This window comes from Eptesicus fuscus, chromosome 12 (assembly GCF_027574615.1).
Source record: "Eptesicus fuscus isolate TK198812 chromosome 12, DD_ASM_mEF_20220401, whole genome shotgun sequence".
NCBI lineage: Eukaryota > Metazoa > Chordata > Mammalia > Chiroptera > Vespertilionidae > Eptesicus > Eptesicus fuscus.
The window spans coordinates 53,503,128-53,528,751 of record NC_072484.1 but is presented as its reverse complement, the minus strand read 5'-3'; the positions used below and the strand labels follow the sequence as shown (position 1 = coordinate 53,528,751).

Genomic DNA, 25,624 nt, shown 5'->3' with positions numbered 1-25,624 from the left:
ATCATTGATCAGCTACCTCCTGCACATCCCACCCTAGGAATCCAGCCTGTAACCCAGGAATGTTCCCTGACCTGGAATTGAACCATGACCTCCAGGTTTATAGGTCAATGCTCAATCATTGAGCCATGCCAACCAGGCTGTCAATGATTTTTGTATGTTGTTCTGTATCTTGCTATTTGCTGAATTTATTTATTACTTCTAACAGCTTCTGTATGGAGTCTTCAAATTTTTCTACATATAAGATCATATAATATGCAAAAAGAGATCATTTACCTCTTCATTTCCAATTTGGAGGCCTTTATTTCTTTTTCTTGTCTAATAGTTTTCACTAGAACTTCCAGTACTATGCTTAACAGAAGTGGTGAAAGTGGACATCCGTGTCTTATTCCTGATCTTAGAGGAAAAGCTTTGTCTTTCACCACTGATGTTTGCTGTGTGTTTTTCACATGTGGCTTTAATTATATTAAGGCAGTCTTATTCTATTCCTATTTTATTGTTTTCATGAAAGTTGAATTTTGTCAAGAGCTTTTTCTGCATCAATTGATAGGATCTTGTTTTCCCCCCCTTCATTTTGTTGATGTGGCGTATTACATTGATTTTTTGTATGTTGAACTTTGCATTCCAGGAATAAATCCCACTTGGTCTTGGCATGTAATACATTTAATATGCATCTGAATTCATTTTGCTAGAATTTTTTTAAAATATGTTTTTTATTGATTTTTTACAGAGAGGAATGGAGAGGGATAGAGAGTTAGAAACATCAATCAGCTGCCTCCTGCACACCCGCTACTGGGTACATGCCCTTGACCGGAATCGAACCTGGGACCCTTCAGTCCACAGGCCAAAACTCTGAGCCAACCGGTTAGGGCAGTTTGCTAGAATTTTTGTTGAGAATTTTTTAAAATATATATATTTTTAAAATATATTTTATTGATTTTTTACAGAGAGGAAGAGAGAGGGATAGAGAGTTAGAAACATCGATGAGAGAGAAACATCGATCAGCTGCCTCCTGCACACCCCCTACTGGGGATGTGCTCGCAACCAAGGTACATGCCCTTGACCGGAATCGAACCCGGGACCCTTGAGTCCGCAGGCCGACGCTCTATCCACTGAACCAAACCGGATTCGGCTAAAATATTTTTTTTATTGACTTCAAAGAGAGTAAGGGAAAGGGATAGAAACATCAATAATGAGAATAATTGATCAGCTGCCTCCTGCATGCCACCCACTGGGGATCAAACCCACAACTGGGGCATGTGCCCTGACCAGGAATCAAACTCTGGCCTCCTGGTTCATAGGTCAACACTCAACCAGAGCCACGTTGGCCAAGCTGTTGACAACTTTTGCATCAATGTTCCTTATGTTGGTCTGTAGCTTTCTTTCCTTGTAGTGTCGTTGTCTGTCTTTGATATCAGGACAGATATGAGTTAAGAAGTGATTTTTTCCTCTTCAAGGTTTTGGAAAATTTTGAGGAGAATTGCTATTAGTTTTCTTAAAACATTTGGTAGAATTCAACGATGAAGCCATAGGTCCAGGGCATTTTTTTGTAGTTGGGAGAGTTTTGATTACTAATTCAATCTTCTTATGAGTTATAGATCTACAGATTTTCTAATTTTTTCATGATTTAGTCTTGGTAGGTTCTTGTTTCGAGGAATTTGTCCATTTCATTGAAGTTTTCCAATTTGTTGTTATATAATTGTTCATACTCTTATAATCCTTTTTATTTCTGTAGCAGTGGTAGTAATGTTCTTATTTTCATTTCTGATTTTAGTAATTTAAAATTTTATTTTCACTAAAGATTTGCCAATTTTGTTGCTCTTTTTAAAGAACCAAGATTTTGTTTCATCAATATCCTGTAGTTTTTCTATTATCTATTTCATTTATCTCTGCTCTGATCTTTATTTCCTTCATTATGCTAGCTTTGGGTTTAGTTTGTTCTTTTTCTAGTCACTTAAATTGTAAAGTTACATTGTTCTTTAATATCTTTTTTAATTTTATATTTTCTTTATTTTCTTGTTAAATATATTTTTTTATTATGGATAGTATTAGGAATCTCCCATTTCCTTCGTTTTGTTTTTAATGTAAGCCTTTATAGCTATAAATTTCCCACTTAATATTGCTTTCACTGCTGTTTCATAAGTTTCTATATGTTGTCTTTTCATTTCCATTCACCTCTAATTTCCCATTTCTTCTTTGATCCATTGATTGAGAATGTGTTATTAAGTTTCCAGATTTGAATTTCCACTTAATTTCTGTTGATTTCTAACTTCATCCTATTATGTTCATAGAAGATACTGTATGATAGCTATGTTTTAAAATCTATTGAGACAGAATTTGAGACCTAATTGAATTGGTCCAACCTGTAAAATGAATTGGTCCAACCTGTAAAATGTCCCATGTGCACTTGAGAAGAAAATGTATGTTGTCGAGTAGTGTTCTGTATGTCTGTTAGATATAGTTCATTTGTTGTAAGTCCTCTATTTCCTTACGTCTGTCTGGTTTTCATATCCATTATTTTGAAAGGGGTTCTAAAGTCTCCAATTGTTACGTTAGAACTATTTCTGTTTGATTATGTCAGTTTTTCTTAATATTTGATAGTTCATCATGAAGTGTCTAAATGTTTATATATCTTGTTTTGCTGAAGCTTTTAGTAGTATATTATGTCCTCCCTTTTCTCCTGCTATCTTTATTATTTAAAGTCATTTTGTTCTAATATCAGTGTAGCCAATTGTGGTATCTTTGGTTACTATTTGCATGGAATCTCTTTTTACAGCCTTTTACTTTCAATCAATTTATTTCTTTGGATCTAAAGTGGATCTCTTGTAGACAGCATATAGTTGGCAGTGTTTTTCATCCATTTTGTTGATCTGTCTTATCATTGGAGAGTTTAATACTGTTACATTGAATTACTGATAAGGAAGGATTTTTGTGATTTTGCTATTTCTTTTCCATATGCTGTATATATTTTTGCCCCTCATTCCTTGAATTACTTTTTATGTTTAGTGTATGTGTGTTTTTTGTAGTTAAACATTTAAATTCCTTTCTCATTTTCTTTTATATATTTCCTTGTATATATGCTATGGCTATTTTCTTTTTTTTATCTTCACCTGAAGATATTTTCCCATTGATTTTTAGGTAGAGTGGAACAGAGAGGGAAAGAGAAAGATAAATATATGTAAGAGACATACATTGATTGGTTGCCTCTTGCACAAGCCTAGACCAGGGCCCGGGGCTGGGGAGGATACTGCAACTGAGGTAAGTGTCCTTAATCGGAATCATACCTGGGACCCTTCAGTCCGCAAGCCAATGCTCTACCCACTGAATGAAACCAGCTAAGGCTGCTATAGCTATTTTCTTTGGTGTTACTATGGGGATTCCATTAATATCCTACAATTACAACATTCCAATCTGGATTCATACCCACTTAATTTCAATGACACACTGTGTTTGTTTCTTTAACAGTTATATCCCCAACTCTTGATTGCTGATGTCACAAAAATACATATTTATACATTGTGTGCCCTGGAACATAAACTAATAATTCTTTTAAATGCTTTAGTCTTTGAAATTATGTAGAAAACAAAACATGTAGTTGCAATACTAGCCTTTAGACTAAAACTAGCCTTTAGACTAATAAATTTGTATTAGTCTCTTAAATCATACAGAAAAAGAAACTAGTTACAAACTATCCTATATAAGAGGTAATATGCAAATTGACTGTCACGCCCTTGCACAAGATGGTCGCCACAAGATGGTCGGCAGGGGAGGGCAGTTGTGGGTGATCAGGCCAGCAGGGTAGGGCAGTTAGGGGCAACCGGGCCAGCAGGGGAAGGCAGCTGGGGGTGACCGGGCCAGCAGGGGAGGGTAGTTGGGGGCAATCGGGCCAGCAGGGGAGCAGTTAGGCATTGATCAGGCAGGCAGGGGAGTGGTTAGGGGGTGATCAGTCTGGCAGTCAGAAGCAGTTAGGGGCAATCAGGCAGGCAGGCAGGTGAGCAGTTGGGAGCCAGCAGTCCCGGATTATGAGAGGGATGTCCGACTGCTGGTTTAGGCCTGATCCCTGTGGATGCGAGAGGGTGCAGGCTGGGCTGAGGGACACACCGCCCGCCCCCCCCCCAGTGCACAAATTTCATGCACTGGGCCTCTAGTCTATATAATAAGAGCCCAGAAACTGTTATGGTGGAATGACCAGAACAACTGGTCACTATGATGCACACTGACCACCAGGGGGCAGACGCTCAATGCAGAAGCTGCCCCCTGGTGGTCAGTGCGCTCCCACAGTGGGAGCGCTGCTCAGCCAGAAGCTGGGCTCACAGCTGGCGAGCGCAGAGGCAGTGGTGGGAGCCTCTCCCGCCTCCGTGGCAGCGCTAAGGAGCAGCAAGCCAAGGGACAAGGAGCGAGCAGGCGGGTGGTAAGGAGCGGCGAGCCAAGTGGTAAGGAGCAGCGAGCCAAGCAGCAAGGAGTGAGCAGGCGGGTAGTTAGAAGCAAGGGGTCCCAGATTGCGAGAGGGCGCAGGTTGGGCTGAGGGACCCATTCTCCCCCCCGCCTCGCATGAATTTCGTGCATCAGACCTCTAGTTGTTAGAGTAAAACTCTCTTTTATAATTGTTCATGTATTTACCTTTATTTCCCCACATGGCTTTGAGTTACTGTCTAGCATCCTTCCATTTCACCTGTAAGATTCTCTTGAGCATTTCTTGCAGGGTATGCCTAGTGGTCACAAATGCCTCAGCTTTTGTTTATCTGGAAATGCCTTAATTTCACCCTTACTTTTGAAGGACAATTTTGTTGAATATAGGATTCTTGGTTGAAAGGATGTGGGGTTTTTTTCCCTCTTTTACCAGTTTGAATATATCAGTCCACTGCCTCCTGACCTTCAATGTTTCTGAGGAGAAATGTTAATCTAATTGAGGATCCCACATATGAGGATTTGCTTCTCTTGCTGCTTTTGAGATACTTTGTTTGGCTTTTGAAAGTCTGATGATGTGTCTCTGAGTTCATCTTTCTTGGAGTTCACTGAGCTTCCTGGATGTTTCATAAAATGTGGGAAATTTTCAGCCATTATTTCTTCAAATATTCTCTCTATCCCTTTCTCCTCTGTTCTCCTTCTGGGACTCCCACTGGGACTCCCACAGTGTGTATGTTGGTCTGTTTGATGATGTCCCACAAGTCCCTGAGACTCTGTTAATGTTTCTTCAATCTTTTTTTCTGTTCTTCAGATTCAATAAATTCTATTCCTATATTTCCGTTTGCTGTTTCTTTCTCGTGCCTCCTCAAATCTGACTTTGAATCACTCTAGTGAATATTTCATTTGTTATTTAACTTTTAAACTCCAGAATTTTGTTTCCTCTATTGCTAGGTCCATTTTGTTCATGCAGAATTTTCTTGACAGTCCCTATATTTTTAGGGTTTTTTTTTTGTGTGTGTGTGTGTGTGTGTGCATTTTAACACACTTTTAAAGTCTCTGTCTACTAAATCTACCATCAGGTCTTTTTCAACGAGTTTCTGTTTATTTCTTCTTTTGAATGGGCCATACTTTCCTATTTATTTATTTATTTGTATGCCTTATAATTCTTATGTTGAAAACTCAATATTTGAATCTAATAATGTAATAACTCTGGAAATCAGACTCTGTCCCTTCCCTAGAGTTTGATGTTTTATTGTCTTGTTTTTGTTATTTTCTTGTTGTAGGCTGTCTCTGTGCCCAGGAATATCAACATCCCTTCCACCAAACTCTCTCCCAATTCTGACACCCTCATGTCTTCCACCTTATCAAAAATGCACAAATATATCCTAGCTGGTTTGGCTCAGTGGATAAAGCGTTGGCCTGCAGACCAAAGGGTCCGGGATTCGATTCCGGTCAAAGGCACATACTTTGGTTGTAGGGTCCTGGTTGGGGCTCATGCAGGGGGCAACCAATTATGTGTTTCTCTCACATCAATGTTTCTCTCTGTCTTTCCCTCTCTCTTCCACTCTACCTAAAAATCAATGGAAAAATATCCTCGGGTGAAGATTAAAAAAAAAAAAAAAAAAAAAAGCTCAAAGACCAGGATCCCCATGAGCAAAAGGGTACTGCAACCAGAAAATCAGTGTAGCCACTCTGGTCTCCAAGCCCAATTTGTTGCCACAGATCCCAGAGGGGGATTCAGACACTGCTGTGCATCAGAATATTCTCAAGTTATTTCATTATGGAATAAGAGAAGCCTCCAGTGTGTTTCCACCCCAAAAAAAGTATAGCTTTGCAGTAATACAGGATCCCATCTTCAAACCCCACCTCCTCCCTGACCTTGATGGGTATGAGGATTCCCAAGATGGAGCCAAACCCACAAGACAAATGTTGGTGGCACAGGCTAAGCAGGAGTGTATGTTACAAATGTTGTGCCTTAAGACCTTGCAGGCCTAAGCTTGTGCACAGGTACACACACACACACACACACACACACACACACACACACGTACACTTGCACACATGGGCAAACTCACACACAGTTACCCACAACACATTTTTGTACAGCTCTCTGAGGTTGTATGTAGAACATGGCCAGGCTTTGTTGGTTTATATAAATAGAATTCAGGCAAGAATCTGCAGTAGATCTTCTGTCATTTCTCAGTGCTTCTCCCTCTGCTTTTCTTCTGGTAACTAATATACATTCATACACAATTACTCTTGGCTTTTTTACCAAGATTAACATACTCTGAAAAAACATGTTTGGAAAACCCAGTATTTCAGCGTGGGAGCCAGATAGTGGCAGCTGACTCCTCACAAACTTTCTTGACCCCAATAATGTGTGATGCAGGCATCCAGCCCATGTGCTAATTTGCAGGTCATCAACATCAACAATTCAACTCATCCAGATGAAAGGACCAGCCTGCGCAACAAAGATGCTACATCATGCCAATCACTGATATGAAGTCAGTGCCTGCTCTTCTGATGTGGTTCTTAGCCCCCAAACATGTGCCAGATGCAGGAGTATTTCCTTGCATCACATTTCTCTCATTTCTGCAGATCTTGCATCTAGCACCACTCCAAAGCCAGTGCATAAGCCATCTTCATGCAGAGTAGAGGCATAGAGGGAATTTTATGTTTGGGGATGAGTGGAGAGGCTTTATTGGACATTTGAGAGTTCTACACTCATTTGAGAGTTCTCAAATCAAGTTCTACACTCATTTGAGAGTTCTTTCCCAGAACATCTTACTTTTAAAAGCTGTACCTAATACTCTCACACTCCATTTTGAGAGGTGCTATGCATAAGTGAATCTGAAAATACATATAGATGATAATGTCACAGGGACATGCCCTCCATAAAAGTAAGCATTATCCAGAGCTAAACACTGTAGGTTAAATCTTCTCCTGCTCTGCGTTCAGTTGCTGAAAGTCCATTAAAAAAAAAAAAGATAGATGGAAACCATATTGCTTCCATATTTACTAGGAACATTTGGGTTCTGGTCTTAGCAGTAGTTGTACAGTCACTGTCGCCTCAGGTTATCTGGCACAATGAGATGTCCCACATCCATCTTCCACTAGACTCCTCAGAATTGTGAAAGGAGGTGAGGTTTTCTTATCTGATAACCTGTGTGCACTTCACAGATGGGTAAAGTGAGACACTGAAAGGCTGCGAGTTAGAGCTCCTGCTTCCTATGTTGTCATGCCTGGTTAGGCAAACGAGCATTTTTAGGGAAAGAAGCTGCACACAGGCCGCTTCTTGGATGTTTCTAGAGATGGGTCCTGAGGCATTCAGAGCATCCACGACCTAGAGCCGTGGTCGGCAGACTGCGGCTCGCAAGCCACATGTGGCTCTTTGGCCCCTGGAGTGTGGCTCGTCTACAAAATACCACGTGCGGGTGCGCACATACAGTGCGATTGAAACTTCGTGGCCCACGCGCAGTCGGTTTTCAGCTCTCAAAAGAAATTTCAGTCATTGTACTGTTGATATTTGGCTCTGTTGACTAATGAGTTTGCCGACCACTGACCTAGAGGAACGGAACAGTGTCTCCCATTTGCTGTGCCCTGCAGACACAGAGTAACTCTTGGCATTTTGCTTTGACAAAATCTTGTAAGGAGATGGACCAATTTTTATAGTTCCTGTTCTAGCAGAGAAAGAAGCAAGGCCCCAACCCTGTTTTAGTAAGACCCAAAGTTTGGATGCACAGGTGGTCCTAAGATTTCCAATTGGCCCTCTGGTATCACTCTTCAGGAATCATATGTGGTGGGACTTTTGGTTGCTATCTGAAGGCCCACATGTAGATCACCAGCTTATTTTAAAACACTGTAACTCGGGCATAGCCAGGTGGAAGGGCTACATGGGGCGAGGTGTTGGGAAAAACCCAGAGCTCCCATGTCCTCCAAGCGTGCCACACCCCAAATCTCCACATGCCTACCAACCTGGAAGCTCCTTGAAAGTGTTTGAAGTAACTAAAGTTCTAAGTCCTTTTAATGAATTTGGAAGCATTCTTTGTATTTGGGAAGTCCTGTGTTTGGTTTTCTTTTCATAACAAAGATGAAATTAATCCTTAAAGATGTGCAAAGTGCTGCATTCCAGTTGCTAATGTGGATGCTATTAGTGCTATTTTTTTTTACCTACATAGAATTGGTCCATGTCCACATGGCAACACCTTCCACCACTTGTCAGGAAATGCAGAGAACAGTCAATGTGACCAAACTTACCCTCCCTTGTGAATAGGGCTCCAGTAGAAATGCTCTGAGAACCCACCAGTGGAAAACACCATCCAGGCCCACATTTTAGTCTCCCTTTCTTGATACAAACTTAATTCATGCTATTATTGGTCCAAGTACCATCTCTTTCCATTCCTGGCCCCTTTATTTTTGCTCTACTTAATACTAATATGTGGTGTTTTATCCATTCTTACAAATAGTCTTAAATCCTTCCTGTAAGTGTATGGAATATAAACAAAATTTCCTGGGTCTAAAAAAAAGTATTGTTTTTGCCATTGTTACCTTTATACAGAGCTTGGCTCTGGCGCACAAATGGGAAGAAAAAACTAACAAGCAGCATCTTGCACCAGCATCTCCTACAATCCCCATTTCTTTGATACGTGGAAGACCGATGGGCATGCCTGCATTCAGTGTGTACTGACGTCACAACTCAAGAGCCTTGCCACCACACTCACCCCTTGGCACTTGGGATCTGGGTACTTTCTGCAGTGTGGATGCAGAATTAGTGGTCAGTAGAGCAGGCTTCTCAGTGCTGTGGGTCTAGTATTAATCGGATCTTTCCAACCATCTCTTTTATCTAGCTCTTATACGCCCAGGCCAATATTTCCTCTGCCCTGTATCACCCCAGGACCAGGTACTGGGCAACTAGAAACTACCCTTACAGCCCAGAGTCTGCTGAAATTATTCAAACCATCCAATCCTAATCTTGCTCAAATTTATCTACTCTGCCTCGCCCATTCCTTTCTGGAGAAACCAGAGCATAGCTCTGGACCATGCCCACCCCCCGCTACCCCCCCGCTCCACCCCAATTCGTTCTGCCTCTTGACCCACCTTACGCTTCCTGGTGGTCCTGCACAGTGTGGTTCCTTGTTCTTGAAAACTGCAAGTACTAAATATTTCATTCAAGGCAGTTGTCTCCAAGTCGGTCATCTTCACATACCTGATTAGAACACATCCCTCGTACATTTTAACACATGTTCATCCCTCTTCTTCAGTCAGGAGAGAAGCAACCTGTACTCCTAGGAAACTTTCCCCACACAAGGATATGCACATCCTTTGAAGGCGAATGGGATCACCCAAATATCAACATGCCTAGAGCATCTGCAGGGGTCTGCCTGTGTCCTGTGATGCAGTCCCTTCAGTGGGGCAATTGTGCTGGCAAAGGCAGAACTGTTTAGTGCCATGTCCCTGCTGGGGCAATGCATCTGGTCCCAGATGCCTATAGAGGAAACAGCGTTGGGGGCTTGCCAGTAATGCAGAGATGAGAGCAACACTTCCTTTCTGAAACACTTTACAAAAATAGAAATTATGTTCCAAGTTCTCCATGCTTTATCTTAACAGTGCACCTGTCTCTGATTACCTAAATGATTATCTAAAAATCATTTTACTTTCCACAACAGCTCCTTAACTCATGCCTGAACAATACTCATATGACCTCTTCTCTTTCTCTGAAAGGTACATCACAGCCATCTTGCACTTAGGAAAACTAGATAGCACTTTACCACCCTACGTGGGGCTATTTTTAAATAGTGAAATCACCATCAAAAGACACAAAATCGTGGAAAATGTGGTACTAAGTGAACCTAGAAAAGCAGTTGTTTACAGTATGAGAGAAAACAAGAAGGTAGAGCACTGCCTTGTCTGAATTTAACTAAGATGTGTGCATTGCATGATTCCAATTTTCATCTCTCTGGGCACATCTAAGAATGACTGTGAAAATGCCCCAAGTATTGATTTTGGGGTTACAAAGAAATTTTAGTGAACTCTGCAAGTGTGGCTCAAGTGTTGGATGCTATCCCATGCACTAAAAGGTTGCCAGTTTGATTCCTGGTCAGGATACATACCTGGGTTGCAGGCTCAATCCCAGTATGGGGTGTCTGGAGGCAGCCAATCAACGTTTCGCTCTCACATCAACCTTTCTCTCTTTCCCGCCCCCCCCCCCTCTCTCTCCCCCTTCCTCTCTCTGAAAATTAATTTAAAATCTTAAAAAAAAAGAAGAAATGTTAATGAGTAGGCAAATCTAAAAATATGGAGTCCACAAATAATGAGGATCAGCCTTATTGTCATCAATCTAAAAGGTTTTTATGCACTTCCCACAGGTCATCTTCCTTTCCACAGTACCAGTAATAGCAGGGCTGAGAGCACTAACTGGTGTAACTCAGCGGCACATCCTACAAAGGCTTTCCTGTGAAAAACTAGAAATGACGGTGCTTCTCAAAGCAGAATTTCCATCAGGTGCAGAGTTGAAGCCTCACACCCACTGCCTTTGTGATCATTAACAGTCACCTCAGTCCTTTCTGTCACTTCCTTTCTCTGCCTTTAGTTCCTGCTCTGCTTCTCGGAGCTCCCACTCCTGTACTGGGGTGAACTCCTCCTGAAGGGCCCTGTCATCGTCCAGGTCGTCTTCGCTCACCAACCCCCACGGATAGTTCTTGGGGGAGAGATCATCGTCCACACGAGGCTTGGCCTTCTTCTTCCTTTTCATTTGCCTTGTCAGCTCAGCCACCTGCTCTGGCCCCAGCCATGCTGGGCTCTCACCCCTGTGTCCTTTCTCTTTCCTCTTCTTGTACTCCATGATCTGCTTGTTGAGAGCCTCATGATCAATCCCACACAGACTTGAGTGCATGGCAGGACCCAGCGCGTCACATGGCGATGGGGCATCTGGGGCCTCAGGGTCACTGGAAGGGAGAAGCACAGATGAAGCGCCAGAGCAACTTCATGGGAGCTCCTAGGCTAGTGCTTACCTTCCCACACCCATGGCCTCTGAACTGTCCTAAGGTCTATCCAATGGAAACTGTGGAGGATAGGACAGTGGGGGTTTGGTTTTGGCACTCTGCAGCCCAGGACCACTCAGCCAGCACTCTTGGTGCCTGTGTGTGGCACAGGCCTTGCAATTCTGATGCAGCCATTTGCATGGTCATTAGACACATGTTCATTCCCCCTCCCCCCATTTAAACACGCCCAGCACAGTAGGCCATATTTGGGGCAATTTCTTGATGCCAACTTAGCTCATTCTATTATTGGTCCAGTGGCACCTCGGCCTCACCAAGTGCCATGGGAGCTGCTGCAGGCCACTCACACCTTGCATCTGCCCGAGAACTGAGCACACGTCCACATGTATCACCTGAAATCACTTTGTATAAGGTCTTCTTTTTCATCAGGGGGTCCAAGATCAGCAACTGCCAGTAACTGATCCACCTGAAAAAGAATGAGGGCAGTTCAGCAACCACACCCGCAGTGCTGCGTCGGAGCTGCGTGTACCTTGCACTGGGCCATAGGCCTTCCGGATGCACGTACGTCACTTTTCCCAAAGACAAGACCATACAATAGCCAGTGCTTTCAAACACCTGTTATTTTAATAATTACATTTTCTTTGATGACGAGCAGTTTTTAAAAACCATTTAAATTTGCAAATGTTAGTCAAATTTACGAAACAATTGGATATTAATTGAATTATATAAGTAACTGCATTGAATTATATAAGTAACTACTGTTTTGTAAAATGCTTGTTTTGCCACAGGATTTGTGCTTGGGGGAAAAGCCGGCCAGCACCGAGTCAGCCTTCCTGGGGCAGTGTCCGCTCCAGTGCAAGCCCAGACAGCCTGTCACTCTGGAGCAACAGAAAGCAGTGTCACCCAGGGACACCGATAAAAATTATAAATGTGCAAAGAAGCAGATCCAGGAGTTACATTAGTGCACAGAAAACACCAGAAATAAGATGGATACAACAAAGACAAACTGGGAGAAAAGACTCCCAACACACGCTCTGACAGGAACTTGGACCAGACATATAACTAGTCTGCACAACCCGAAGATAAGCAGAAATAAAAACAAGCAGGATTGGCCCTGGGCAGTGTGGCTCAGTTGGTTAAGGATCATCCCATGCACCAAAAGGTCACTGGTTCGATTACTGGTCAGGACACATGCCTGGGTTGTGGGTTGATCCCCGGTCAGGATATGTATAGAAGGCAACTGGTTGATGTTTCTCTCTCTGTCTCTCCCCCTCCCTTCATCTCTCTCTCTCTGAAATCAGTAAGAACATATCCTTGAGTGAGGATTGATAATAATCTCTCTATATAAAAGCCTAAGTGACCGTTCAACCGATAGCTATGATGAGCACTGTCCACCAGGGGGCAGACGCTCAATGCACAAACATGGAAACATGGGACAGACTGATGAATCTCAGGGAGGAGGGGGGAGAGGAGAGGGCGGGAAGAGATTAACCAAAGATCTTATATGCATACTAGAGGCCCAGTACATGGATTCATACACCTGTGGGGTCCCTCGGCCTGGCCTGCGCCCTCTCACAATCTGGGACCCCTCGGGGGATGTCGGACTGCTGGTTTCAGCCTGATCCCTGCAAGCCAGGCCGAGGGACCCCACTGGTGCACAAATCTGCAACAGTAATAATAATAATAACCATAGGTGGATTGCAATCCAGGAAATGAGAGAAGACGGTAAGCACAGGAGGGTAGCTCTGGCTGCCTCAAGTTTATAAATCGAGAACTGGAGATTTGGTTCACTAGTTAAGAATTACAGAGATAAGCATTAAAAATAATAATTAAAGCCCAGGCCCAGCTGGTGTTTTTCAGTGGTTGAGCATCAACCTATGAAACAGGTCATGGTTCCATTCCAGGCCAAGGCACATGCCTGGGTTACAGGCTTGATCCCCAGTAGGGGCAGTGCAGGAGGCAGCTGATCAATGATTCTCTCTTATCATTGATGTTTCTATCCTTCTCTCCCTTTCCCTTCCTCTCTGAAATCAATAAAAACATATTTAAAAAATTTTAAAGCCCTAGGCGGGTGGCTCAGTTGGTTGAAGTGTCATCCAGTATACCAAAAGGCTGCGGGTTCAATTCCCAGTCAGAGTGCGTAAAGCGGGCAACAGATCGATGTTTATCTCACATCAATGTTTTCTTATCTCCCCCTTCCTCTCTCTCTGAAATCAATAAAAACATATCCTGGGGTGAGGATTAAAAAGAAAAAAATTAGAATCAGAAAATGAGGTTACATTTGGTGACTCAGGCTGGGAATGAGCATGGGAGTTTGTCTTTTCATTTGTACCCTTTCAAGTATTACTTTGGTAAACTGTAAGCATTATCTTTTTAGAAACCTTACCTATGTAAAAGTTTACTTCATAAAGTCTATGATTTCAAGTACTCACCTCAGCTAAAGCTGCATGCTGTTTGTCCTGAACAAACACTATTGGTGGCACGTTCCTCAGAGTCTGCTGGGACATCAAAAGATGCCTAGAGAGAGACAATGCAGATGAGTGCTGTGGCAGGTGACATTTTCAGGAGAGGTGTGAGAGTGCCAGAAACAAAAATATGTGATAATCTCACAAAGACATAAAAAGTAAGATTTGCTTATCAATTATTCAAAAATGAAAATGTCAGCCCAGAAAGGTTTTAGCCAACTGCACATTACAAAAGGGATAAGAAATGCATCATCACCACAACTGTGTTTAATTCTCTAGATGCAATTATTTATTGAGATCCCTGTAAATAAACTGACCTAAACTTAGAGGCCCTTGCCCTAGAGGTTTGGCTCAGTGGATAGAACATCGGCTTGCAGAACAAAGGGTCCTGGGTTTGATTTCGGTCAAGTGCACGTACCTTGGTTGCAGGTTCCTCCTTGGCATGAGCCCTGACCAGGGCCTGTGCAGGAGGCAAGCAATCGATGTGTTTCTCTCACATCAAATGTTTCTCTCTGTCTTTCCCTCTCTCTCCCACTCTCTCTCTAAAAAAAAAAAGAAAAAAAAATCAATGGAAAAATATCCTCAGGTGAAGACTAATAAAAAAATAATAAACCTATATGCCCTCCTAGGCATCACTTTGGCCTTGGCCTTGGCCTCCATGGTTGGTCACTAACCACCCATCAATGTTTCATCCTCTATCCAATGGACATGCATTGGCAATGACACCAACACAGTCCCCAACCACCCAGATGTCACACAGATGTATTATTCAGTCATGCAACAAGCAGATAAAAGGTAAATTACGGTGCAAGTATCCAGTGAAAATGTGGCTGTGATGTGTAGTGTATTTACTCAGTGACAGCAGATCTAGGTACATGGTTATGAAAAAACCTTTACACTAAACCCTGGCTGATCAGAGTTGGGAAAAGGAACATTATGCTTTAACTAAATTTTCTAACTACCTAAAAATCAATTAGAAAACAATACTGTTATCTAAACACTTGTTGGAAATTTCTCATTTTCTTGTTTCTGTTAAATGTAAAAATCAAATTAACTGACCATTCTTTAGTACACACCTTTACAGACTCTTAGGGATCACTGTGACAGGTGTCAGTGATCACCATGCAAGAGAGCTACACAGATGATGTGAAAATACAAGCTCCTTGTACAACTCTGACTTCTCAACATCTGCCCCCTTCTCCTGGCAACACAAGATGATATATGGTGAGAGGTGAGAGCCACAGAGAAAGCAGAGGGAAGCAGGAAGGAGGGATTCCAATTCTGAGTGCTGGTTGGTTGGGTTTCTGGACTTTTTTTTAAGCCAGAGAAGAAAACTGAATAACTTCTTTACTATCACCCAGCTCACCAGTTCTCAAAACTTCAGGATTCCTTTACACTAAAAACATTACTGAGGACCCCAAAGATCTTTTGTTTATATGAGTTATATTCATCAATATTTACCATACTAGAAATTAAAATAAAAAATTAAAAATATGTATTTATTAATTCATTTAAAAAATATTTTATTGATTTTTACAGAGAGGAAGAGAGTGGGATAGAGAGTTAGAAACATCAATGAGATGAGAGAGAAACATCAATCAGCCGCCTCCTGCACACCCTCCACTGGGGTTGTGCCCACAACCAAGGTACATGCCCCTGACCGGAATCGAACCCGGGACCCTTCAGTCTGAAGGCTGACGCTCTATCCACTGAGCCAAACCAGTCAGGGCTATTAATTCATTTAAAGTAAACCCACTAGGCTCTGGCCAGTTTGGTTAGAGTCATCTGATAAGTCATGCAGGTTTGATCCCTGGTCAGGGCACATACAAGAATCAACCAATGAATGCATAAGTGGGACAACAAATCGATCTTTCTCTCTCTCTCTTTCTCTCCCTCTCTCTCAAAAGCAATAAATAAAGTAAACCCATTAAACATTCAAATAGACATTTTTAATGGAAAATAACTGTTATTTTCCAAAAATAATTACTGAAAATAGTGGCACTGTATTACAGTTGCAAATTTCTTTAATGCCCCACTTAATGAAAAACAGCTGGATTCTCATATTTGCATCTGCATTTAATCTGTTCTGATGTTATTTTGGTTGAAATATAAGAAGAAAATCTGGCCCCACATAGATTTTTTTTTAATATATATATATTTTATAGATTTTTTACAGAGAGGAAGGGAGAGGGATAGAGTTAGAAACATCGATGAGAGAGAAACATCGATCTGCTGCCTCGTGCACACTCCCTACTGGGTATGTGCCCGCAACCAAGGTACATGCCCTTGACCGGAATCGAAACTGGGACCCTTGAGTCCGCAGGCCAACGCTCTATCCACTGAGCCAAACCGGTTAGGGCCCCACATAGATTTGTTAGTGAAAAATGGAGGACTATATGAACAACCTTAAGAAAAATATGGATCTTTTTTATACTAAACAAAAACTCAACACGTAATAGTTTTTTAAAGGTTGGTTGCAATGTGGAATCTGAAACCAATGAACATGCCTCACTGTCACATTAAACTCCCCGGTCTCTCTTGGACTCTGACCTTTCCCTATGCGTGATTCTGTAACCTCACACACTGGTCATCTAGAAACACTGGGTCAGCAAGTGATGCAGGTTTTTGGAAGGTTGACTGACACATTTCACCACACAACACTGCCTTTGTTGGCATCACCACCAATCTCATCAGTACTTAATAGTATTTATTGGAAAGCTGTCAAACTTGCAGCGGCCGTGATGTTTTCTAAAATTCTGATTTTTACGTCAAAGCCTGAATTTTATCACTGGCAACAGGTATGGTCAGTTGATTTCCCTGAAGTGACAGGTTTACTTGGTCCATTTGCAGAAAGTGTCTGTTGCCCTGGCCGGGTTGACTCGGTGGATAGAGCGTCGGCCTGCGGACTCGGGGGTCCCAGGTTCGGTTCCGGTCAAGGGCATGTACCTTGGTTGCAGGCACATCCCCAGTAGGGGGTGTGCAGGAAGCGGCTGATCGATGTTTCTCTCCCATCGATGTTTCTAACTATCCCTCTCCCTTCCTCTCTGTAAAAAAATCAATAAAATATATTAAAAAAAAAAAAAAGAAAGTGTCTGTTAAATACCCAAATCTGAAAAACTGTAGTTGGTTCTCTTGCTCCTTCAAGTGAAAAAGTCTCTATTTCATCACCTGCAGCGTTCTTCCCAGGGACAGCCACCCCACCTCAGCACACAGCAGGGGCTCCACGCACACTCCCCCCACACACAATACTAAAAAGACAAGTATTCTTGCCCAATCAATGTGGCTCAGTGGTTGACTCTTGCATCAAGAGGTCACCATTTGATTCCCAATCAGGGCACATGCCCTGATTGCGGGCTTGATCCCCGATCAATGTTAATGTTTCTCTCTCATCGATGTTTCTTTCTATCTCTCTCCCTCTTCCCTCCTCTTTCTAAAATCAGTAAAAAAATAACATTAAAAAAGACATGCACCCAAAGGTCAAAATTTAATAATATTGGTAACTTTTACTTATCCATCAAGGGAACCCTTATTTCTTTCTTTTTTATTAATCCTCACCCGAGGATATTTTCCCGTTGACTTTTAGGGAGAGTGGAAGGGAGAGGGAAAGACACAGAGAGAGAAACATCGATGTTTCACTGATTGGTTGCCTCCTGCACACACCCCAGCCAGATTGAGCTTGCAACCAAGGCATGTGACCTTGACCAGAATTGAACCCAGGACTCTTCAGCCTATAGGCTAGCGCTCATGCGAGCATGTGGGATGAAGCTATGATGACTACAGGTCCTCTGTGGCTTCAGTGCAAATGTCCACACAGTGAGAAAAGAAAATAACATCTTACTATGAAAATAGCTTTAACCTCATGAATCCCCCAAAAGATATTGGGGTCCCCTAGGGATAGAGGATGACACATTGAGAAACTCTTGCCTAGATTATGGCTTATATGAAAATGTAAATTATACTCTGAAGTTCAAGACAATGCTTCCAGCCCTGCCTGGGTAGCTCAGTTGATTGGAATATCATCTATACACCGAAGGGTTACGGGCTCAATTCCCGGTCAGGGCACCTACGTAGATTGCAGGTTAGGTCTCCAGTTGGGGTGTGCACAGGAAAGAGATCGATATTTCTTCCTCTCTCTCTAAAATAAGTAAATAAATAAAAACCAACAAATCTTCGGGTGAGGGAAAAAAAAATGCTTCCAAAATTTCCCTCAAAAGCAAAAATACATCATGAAACAGGCTGGGAAATTCCAGATGCTGCAAAAGCAAATACACTTGGCAAGCAAAGCATCCTCACCTCATATGTCCTGAGAATCGCTTCAGAGTGACCTGGGTGTGTGCATTCTGCTCAGCAGAGCCAGTCGTCCTCCAGTACACACGGCAGGCGGAGAAGTCTGAGGTCAAAGACACCTGACACCCGCCCCCCCAGCAAATCCCTTTCAGTTTAAGTGGGTTTTCCACAAACAATGCACAGGAGATGGAAACTAACGAGACAGCATGTCCACCTCCCCAGAGCTAGTGCTCCAGCTGCACCATCAAAAGCCACCATCTCCTGCGCACACTCTCAGCTGATGAAGCGGGGCCAGAAACCAAACCCTCACCTGCCCAACCCCAACCACTGAAAACATCTGAAATGCCACTATTCTCCTCACTACTTCCCTTTGGCTAAACTCACTCTAAGTGGACAGATGGCAGGAAGTCACCTCCTTCTTCTTTACTCCGAGACAAAGGCAGACATATCAACTTCTCATCTGACCCACAGGTCTTTGAATGCACTATGTCATCAACACTCACTGGGCGTCTGACCACACACTTGGTGCTATCTGGTCAGATACCTCCCTTCCCTGATTTCGTACCACAATCATCCCCTCCATCTGTCTTCAGTACTTAAATGGCCACCCTTAGCATCACTTCTACAACCCACACTAAAGACCTTGTGAGTAACGGTTAGGCCAGCAATCCTCAGTCCCATTTCTTGGTTTGGCCCCTGCAGTCTACCTTGGACAGCTCCACATTCAGGTCATAGATCTCTTGGCTCACTTCAGGGGTGCACAGCAAATCGCTGATCGCTTTGTAGAGGAGGCCATTCAGGGCCCTCAGGCGCACGTGGTCTTCCTTCTTGGTTTTCTTTGATGTGCTCTTTGTTAGGAGTTCCAACTTGGATGGCTTGTAAGTCTGCATTAGGAAGAACAGACACATTAGATTGTACATTAAACTTGTACTAACTTACAATAAAGGCAGCTGGGAAGAATTTGAACACCTTGATAAACAAGAAACAAATGTTACACTCAACCACCTTAGCTTTAAGATACGTTTATTTTACAGAGCTGGATCCTTCCAGATTTTACCTAGCATTCCTCCAAGATAAAAATTACTGCCCGGCCCTAACCAGTTTGGCTCAGTGGATAGAGCGTCAGCCTGTGGACTGAAAGGTCCCAGGTTTGATTCCGGTCAAGGGCATGTACCTTGGTTGCGGGCACATCCCTGGTAGGAGGTGTGCAGGAGGCAGCTGATAGATGTTTCTCCCTCATCGATGTTTCTAACTCTATATCCCTCTCCCTTCCTCTCTGTAAAAAATCAATAAAATATATTAAAATAAATAAATAAATAAAATAAAAATTACTGCCCGGCCAGCATGGCTCAATGGTTGAGTGCTGACCAATGACCCAGGAGATTAGGGTTCAATTCCCAGTCAGGGCACATGCCTGGGTTATGGACTTGATCCCCCAGTGTGGGGCGTGTAGGAGGCAGCCGATCAATGATTCTCTCTCATCATTGATATTTCTCTCTCTCTCTCCCTTTCTCTCTGAAATCAACAAAAATATATTTTAAAGAAAAAATTACTGCCTTGGCTGGTTTGGCTCAGTGGATAGAGTGTTGGCCTGAGGACTGAAGGATCCCGGGTTCAATTCCAGTCAAGGGCACACGCCCAGTTTTTAGGCTCAAACCCAAGTAGGGGGCATGCAGGAGCAGTCGATGATTCTCTCTCATCATTAATGTTTCTATTTCTCTCTCCCTTCCTCTCTGAAATCAATAAAAATATATTTTTTTAAAATTACTGCCAGTATGTATTTTTCAAGAAAAATTTTTACTGAAATATAATCCACACATTATAAAATCCTCCCTCTTAACATTTACAATTCAGTGGTTTTTAGTATACACAGTTTTTCTATCAATGTCCCCAGATCATTAATTACATAAACTTTTGCAATGTACCTATAAGCATGTGTGTTTTATACACACACATTAAAAACTGAATGGCCCTTGCCAGTTTGGCTCAGTGGATAGAGTGTCAGCCTGTGGACTGAAGGGTCCCAGATTTGATTCTGGTCAAGAGCACATGCCCTGGCTCCTGCTGGCCGAAAAGTGGGTCTCATTGCCGCCCCCCGGAATGGGCGTCTATGGAGAACCCAGACTGTACAGGAGAAAGAGAACTAGGGTGGGGGGCTCAATAAAGTTTGTTTTCCTGCCAAAAAAAAAAGAGCACATGCCCAGGTTGTGGACTTGGTCCCCAGTGGGGGGCGTGCAAGAGGCAGCCAATCAATGATTCTCTCTCATCCCTGATGTTTCTATCTCTCTCTCCCTCTCCCTTTCTCTCTGAAATCAATAAAAATATATTTAAAAATTAAAAACTGAATGTCAGAATTTGATCACAGATATGACATTCTGGAAAACTTTAGTGTTAGTAATTTTTTTTAAGGTCCAAATTCCATGTTACCAATTCATCCAGTCCCACCCCTACAGACTCTGTCCTCTCCAATATGGAAATGGAAGGACTGCCAGGCTGGAGCTTTGCCGACTTCTGGAACCTCAAGCCCATCAAGGCTGTGAAGGTGCTCATTGCTGCCACTCTACTTACTATGTGAGAGCCCAGGGAAGGGCCTTCATACCAAAACTTCTTTCTATGGCGAGAAAATAAGAATTATGTTAGACACTGATAGCAAATTAGAGAAAAGTTACATATGCTAACTTGAGCTTATGATACCAGAACTGTTTCTAAGGAGCTAAACTTAGACACTGATATTATGAGACTGGGAATCTACTGAATTGACAACAACATAGGCTGCGGGGGAGAGAGAGAAGACCGTTGCAATTCAACCTCATAATTTTTTTGTAATGTTTTTATTGATTTGAGAGAGAGGAATGGAGAGGGCTATATAGAAACATCGATGAGAGAGAGACATAATTCAGCTGCCTCCTGCATGTCCCCCAGTAGGGATCAAGCCCACAACCTGGGCATATATCCTGACCAAGAATGGAACCAAGATCTCTTGGTTCATGGGTCAGATGCTCAACTACTGAACCACATCGGCTGGGCTCAACCTCATAATTTTTACTCACAGTCTACTTCTCGTCCCAAAGGTAGAGAAAGGGGGTCTAACAATACACATCCCCAGCTGCACAGGAGCATGCACTCTACCTGATAAAGCTATCTCCAGGAGGTATAGATGAATGACTCTGGGGTTGAACAACTAAGTAAACAGGTGCTTCTCAATGGTGCAGGGGGAGGTTCCAGATGAGCAAGGAAAGGAAACTAGAATGGTCCGTGTGATAGTGAATTAGAGTTGGAGATTTATATGAACTCAAGTTTCACTTACAACAGATTCAGATGGTGACATACAGAAATGTTTACAGATAGTATATATACATGAGCTAACATAAACTCCTATATTTTTGCTTTGTCAGCTGAAAGGGCCTAAAAGACAGACACCCCAATAGCATGAACATACTCAGCCCTCAAATCATGGCTTCTAAGGCCATTCTCCATCAAGAGGAACTAGAACTCCTTGGAGAAATGGCTGATTCTAGAACTGAGGCTTCCAATAGTGCCACAAAGTAAGGAAGTGCTAAAAATAACCCTGACTGGTGTGCTCAGTGGTTAGAGCATTGGCTGGCGGACCTAAGGGTTGCCATTTGAATTCCTGGTCAAGGGCATGTACCTGGGTTGTAGGACTGATCACCAGCCCATGTGGGAGGCAAGCAATCTATGTGTCCCTCTCATGTCGATATTTCTCTCCCTCTCTACCTCTCCCCCACCCTCCCTCCCTCTATTCTCTCTAAAAATCAATGGAAGAAATATCCTCGAGTGAGGATTACCAAAACCAAAAAAATAAAATCCTATATAATAAAAGACTAATATGCAAATTGTCCCCACAGGCAGGAGTTTGACAGACTGGGAGACACGTGCTGACCACCAGGGAGTGGCAGTGGCAGGCAGCCAAGGGAAGGAAGGCCCCAGCTGGCAGCCGCTAGGGACCCTACCCGTGCATGAATTTCATGCACTAGGCCTCTAGGATGAAAATAAAAAATGTAAAAGCCACCACAAACCCCATAATAATGATACCCAGAGGGATATAGGATCCAACTGAAAGAACTCCTAATAGTCAAACTGGAACAAGTTGAGCAAAACAAAGGAGTACTGGATTATAACCTACTAGAGGCCCAGTGCATGAAATTCGTGCACTTGGGGGGAGGGGGGTCCCTCAGCCAGGCCTGAGCCCTCTCACAGTCCAGGAGCCCTCAGTCAGGGGATGTCCGACTGCCGGCTTAGGGGAGTGGGCCTAAGCCTTAGTGGTGCTGTGGAGGCCGGAGAGGTTCCTGCCACTGCTGCTGCACTCACCAGCTGTGAGCCCGGCTTTTGGCTGAGCGGCGCTCCCCCTGTGGGAGTGCACTGACCACCAAGGGGCAGCTCCTGTATTGAGTGTCTGCCCCCCGGTGGTCAGTGCGCTTCATAGCGACCAGTCATTCTGCCGTTCAGTCGATTTGCATATTAGCCTTTTATTATATATGATGAACCCATTCTAACAGGATTCATAAATGTGGAAGAAACGCATCACCCATACAGAATTCCAAATAATTCATGAACATAACTCCCACTCACGAGTGGGCTGCACATGGTGACTTCCCCCCAAAGACGACAGTATATAATGGGTGGTAAGTACCTTTATAGTGGATACACCTGATAGAACAAGCTCAGTTAGTGATCAAAGCTAAAGTCAACAGTGATAAACCATGTGATAGCATGTGCCCCAGACAGGATGTTATGTAAACGGCACTTAACCTCTATGGTCTTCCTCCCCAAAACCTATAACCCCAGTATAATCATGAGAAAGACATCACACAAACCACAACAGAGAGACATCCTAAAAATATCTAACCAGTATTTCTTAAAACTGTCAAGGTCTTCAAAAACAGGGGCAGTTTTAAAAAACTCCCACAGTTGCCCTAGCTGGTTTGGCTCAGTGGATAGAGCGTCAGCCCGAGGACTGAAGGGTCCCAGGTTCGATTCCAGCCAAGGGCACATGCTGGGTTGCAGGCTCAATCCCCCATGGGGGGCATGCAGGAGGCAGCCAGTCGATTCTCTTTCATCACTGATATTTTTATCTACCTCTCCCTCTCCCTTCCTCTCTGAAATCAATAAAAATATTTTAAAAACACACACACAAAACTGCCACAGTAAAGAGATGATGACCATGTTACCTGGTCCCTAAATGGGACACTGGAACAGAAAAAGGACACTAGATAAATCATAAGAAATGTAAATAATGCATGGATTTTAGTTAATGATAACATGTCAATACTGGTTCATTAATTATAACAAATGTACCAGACTAATAATGTAAGATGTTAAAACAAGGGTGTGGTTTTATGGAAACTCTGTACTATCTTTGCCAAATTTTTCATAAATCTAAAACTTTTAAAAAGTAGTCTATTAAAACAAAAAAAATCTACCACATATATCTAAAAAGTGGTATAGGTATTAACATATTTCATTATCTCTATCTCTAACCATAAAAATCTATCTTGACAAACTTTCAAATTTATTTCTCAAATTAAGCCCACCCGCAAGGAAAGCATTAATATGGAAAAAAAAATTTTCATGTTTTTCTAATTTTCTTCTCTGATGAAACTACTCTTCTGAAAAATGCTACTGGTAACAAGAATCAACATAAACGTATAATAGACATCATTTTGCTTCATACTACTGGCAATTTTTAGGAGACTATTATCTCAACTGTGAAAGAACAGATAAAAGGGTTGGGCAGGAAAAACGCAAATGTTAACAAAGTGGAATTGCCGGCGATCTTTCAATAATCATTAATTTAACGAGCAAAGGCTGCAGTTGCTGAAGGGGTGCCATGGACCCCGCCGTCCGCGGAACCCGGCGTAGTGGGCCCCATGCCCGCCCCGTGGGCACCGCCGCCCACCCGTGGATTCCACCCCCGCCTCGTGGACCCCACCATCCCTCCGCGGACCCCAGTCGGGTAGGTAGGCACCACCCCGGTTCCCTGCCTCTCCCGACCGTAAGTGAACCGCCCCCATCCCCTACCCCCCATCCCTTACTTGGTTTTCGAGGCAAATTTCTTGAGCAGGTTCTTGCCGCAGGAGACTGGGGAGCCATGCAGGTCTCGGACACCGCCAGGAAGAAGCCCCGCCTTGCGGCCGCCGAGCACCATCCAGAGCCCCGCAGGGTGTCCCCACAGCCGGCGGGCCGCCACCCACATAGTCCCGGAGAGAGCCCTGGGGCAGAGCACAGTGAGGGGTAGCGACGCGGGGCGGGGCGACGTGACGCGGGGCGGGGCGACGTGCAGTGGGGGCGGGGCCCCGAGGTCGAGGAGGAGGAACTTGAAGCCGCGGTGCGGGAAACTTGAGGTGGAGCGACTCGGGCGGGGCGGAAGGTAAACTGTGGGGCGGGGCTACGTGCACACGGGGAGACGTGCGTGCGGAGTGGGGCGGGGCTACGTGGGCGGAGCTACGTGGGCGGGGCGGGGCCTGGAGGACGGGTAGGCGGGATGAGAAGCGGCGGGGCAGGGCGACGCAAGGTGTGGTGAACGCGTGTACCGGGCGGAGTGACGTTGGGTGGGGCGTCGCGGGGCTGGGCGACGCGCGCGTGAAGCGGTGTGGAGGGCGCGGGACGGGTGACGTGGAGGGGCGGGGCCTAGAGGACGGGTGGGCGGGACTCGGAGCGGCGGGCGGGGCCAGGCGGCAAGGTGAATTTTTACCTCTTGGAAGCGCACAAGCCAGAAGACTGCTGGGAGTACAGTTTATGTAAACGCTCGGACCTAACAAGCAAGGTCACTTTGCAGCTCCGCTGACACAAAATAGCAAGGGAAGGGAGCAGGCGGGTAAGAGCTGTTTGCTTGTGGTTGGGGTATCCTGGAGTGGAGCCCCTCATGTGTCTGCCTGTTTTCACTGCCCCTTCCTTTGCGCATGCCTCATGTTTTCACCAGGTTCAAAAAAACTCCAGAAAGGAGGCAAACTCCTCCCCAGTTCATCGGCACCGTCATACTTGACCTCCCTGTCTCGCCCGCGTTAGTCGCTGGCTCATGGAGATGCTGCACTGCTTGGTCTTGTCCCCTACTAGTCAGTGAGCCCGCCACAGTGGTGATTTGTTCCCTAAGGTAGCTCCAGCTCTTACAACAGGTATGGCACCTTGATGGGGCTCAATGTGTTGTAGGCGGCTTGAACTGCATCAGGTATTAGACTGGTGGGGTCAGACCGGCCCTGGGTTCAGCAACATCAGTACTTGAGTTCTGGCTAGGAAAGAATTCAGAGCCAAGACTTAAACTATAAGAAGACATTTATTTGGAAAATCACAGAGGTAGAAGAAGCAATTTAAACAAGTTCTAGGGGTCCAGGAAGGACCCCTGGAGCTTAGAAGTGAGGAAGGTAAAGGTGTGCACATGGGGGGTTGGGGGGGGGGAAGATGCGGGAGTGCTCCCAGGAGGGAGAGCATGTTAGGTCCTCTGTCCTAAGGGTT

At 43.9% G+C, this 25,624-nt stretch overlaps 1 protein-coding gene across 1 annotated transcript; it reads right to left on the bottom strand.

Annotated features, from left to right (window-relative positions):
• Positions 1 to 10,736: 10,736 nt before the first annotated feature.
• On the bottom strand, positions 10,737 to 24,424 carry RBFA (ribosome binding factor A). The gene is made up of 7 exons (XM_008161602.3): positions 24,208 to 24,424; positions 20,723 to 20,765; positions 18,862 to 19,038; positions 18,161 to 18,273; positions 13,835 to 13,919; positions 11,795 to 11,868; positions 10,737 to 11,348 (listed from the first exon to the last, which is right to left on the bottom strand). The coding sequence occupies exons 1-7, from the start codon at positions 24,366 to 24,368 to the stop codon at positions 10,958 to 10,960; spliced, it is 1,044 nt and encodes a 347-aa protein (XP_008159824.2). The 5' UTR covers positions 24,369 to 24,424; the 3' UTR covers positions 10,737 to 10,957.
• Positions 24,425 to 25,624: the final 1,200 nt, after the last annotated feature.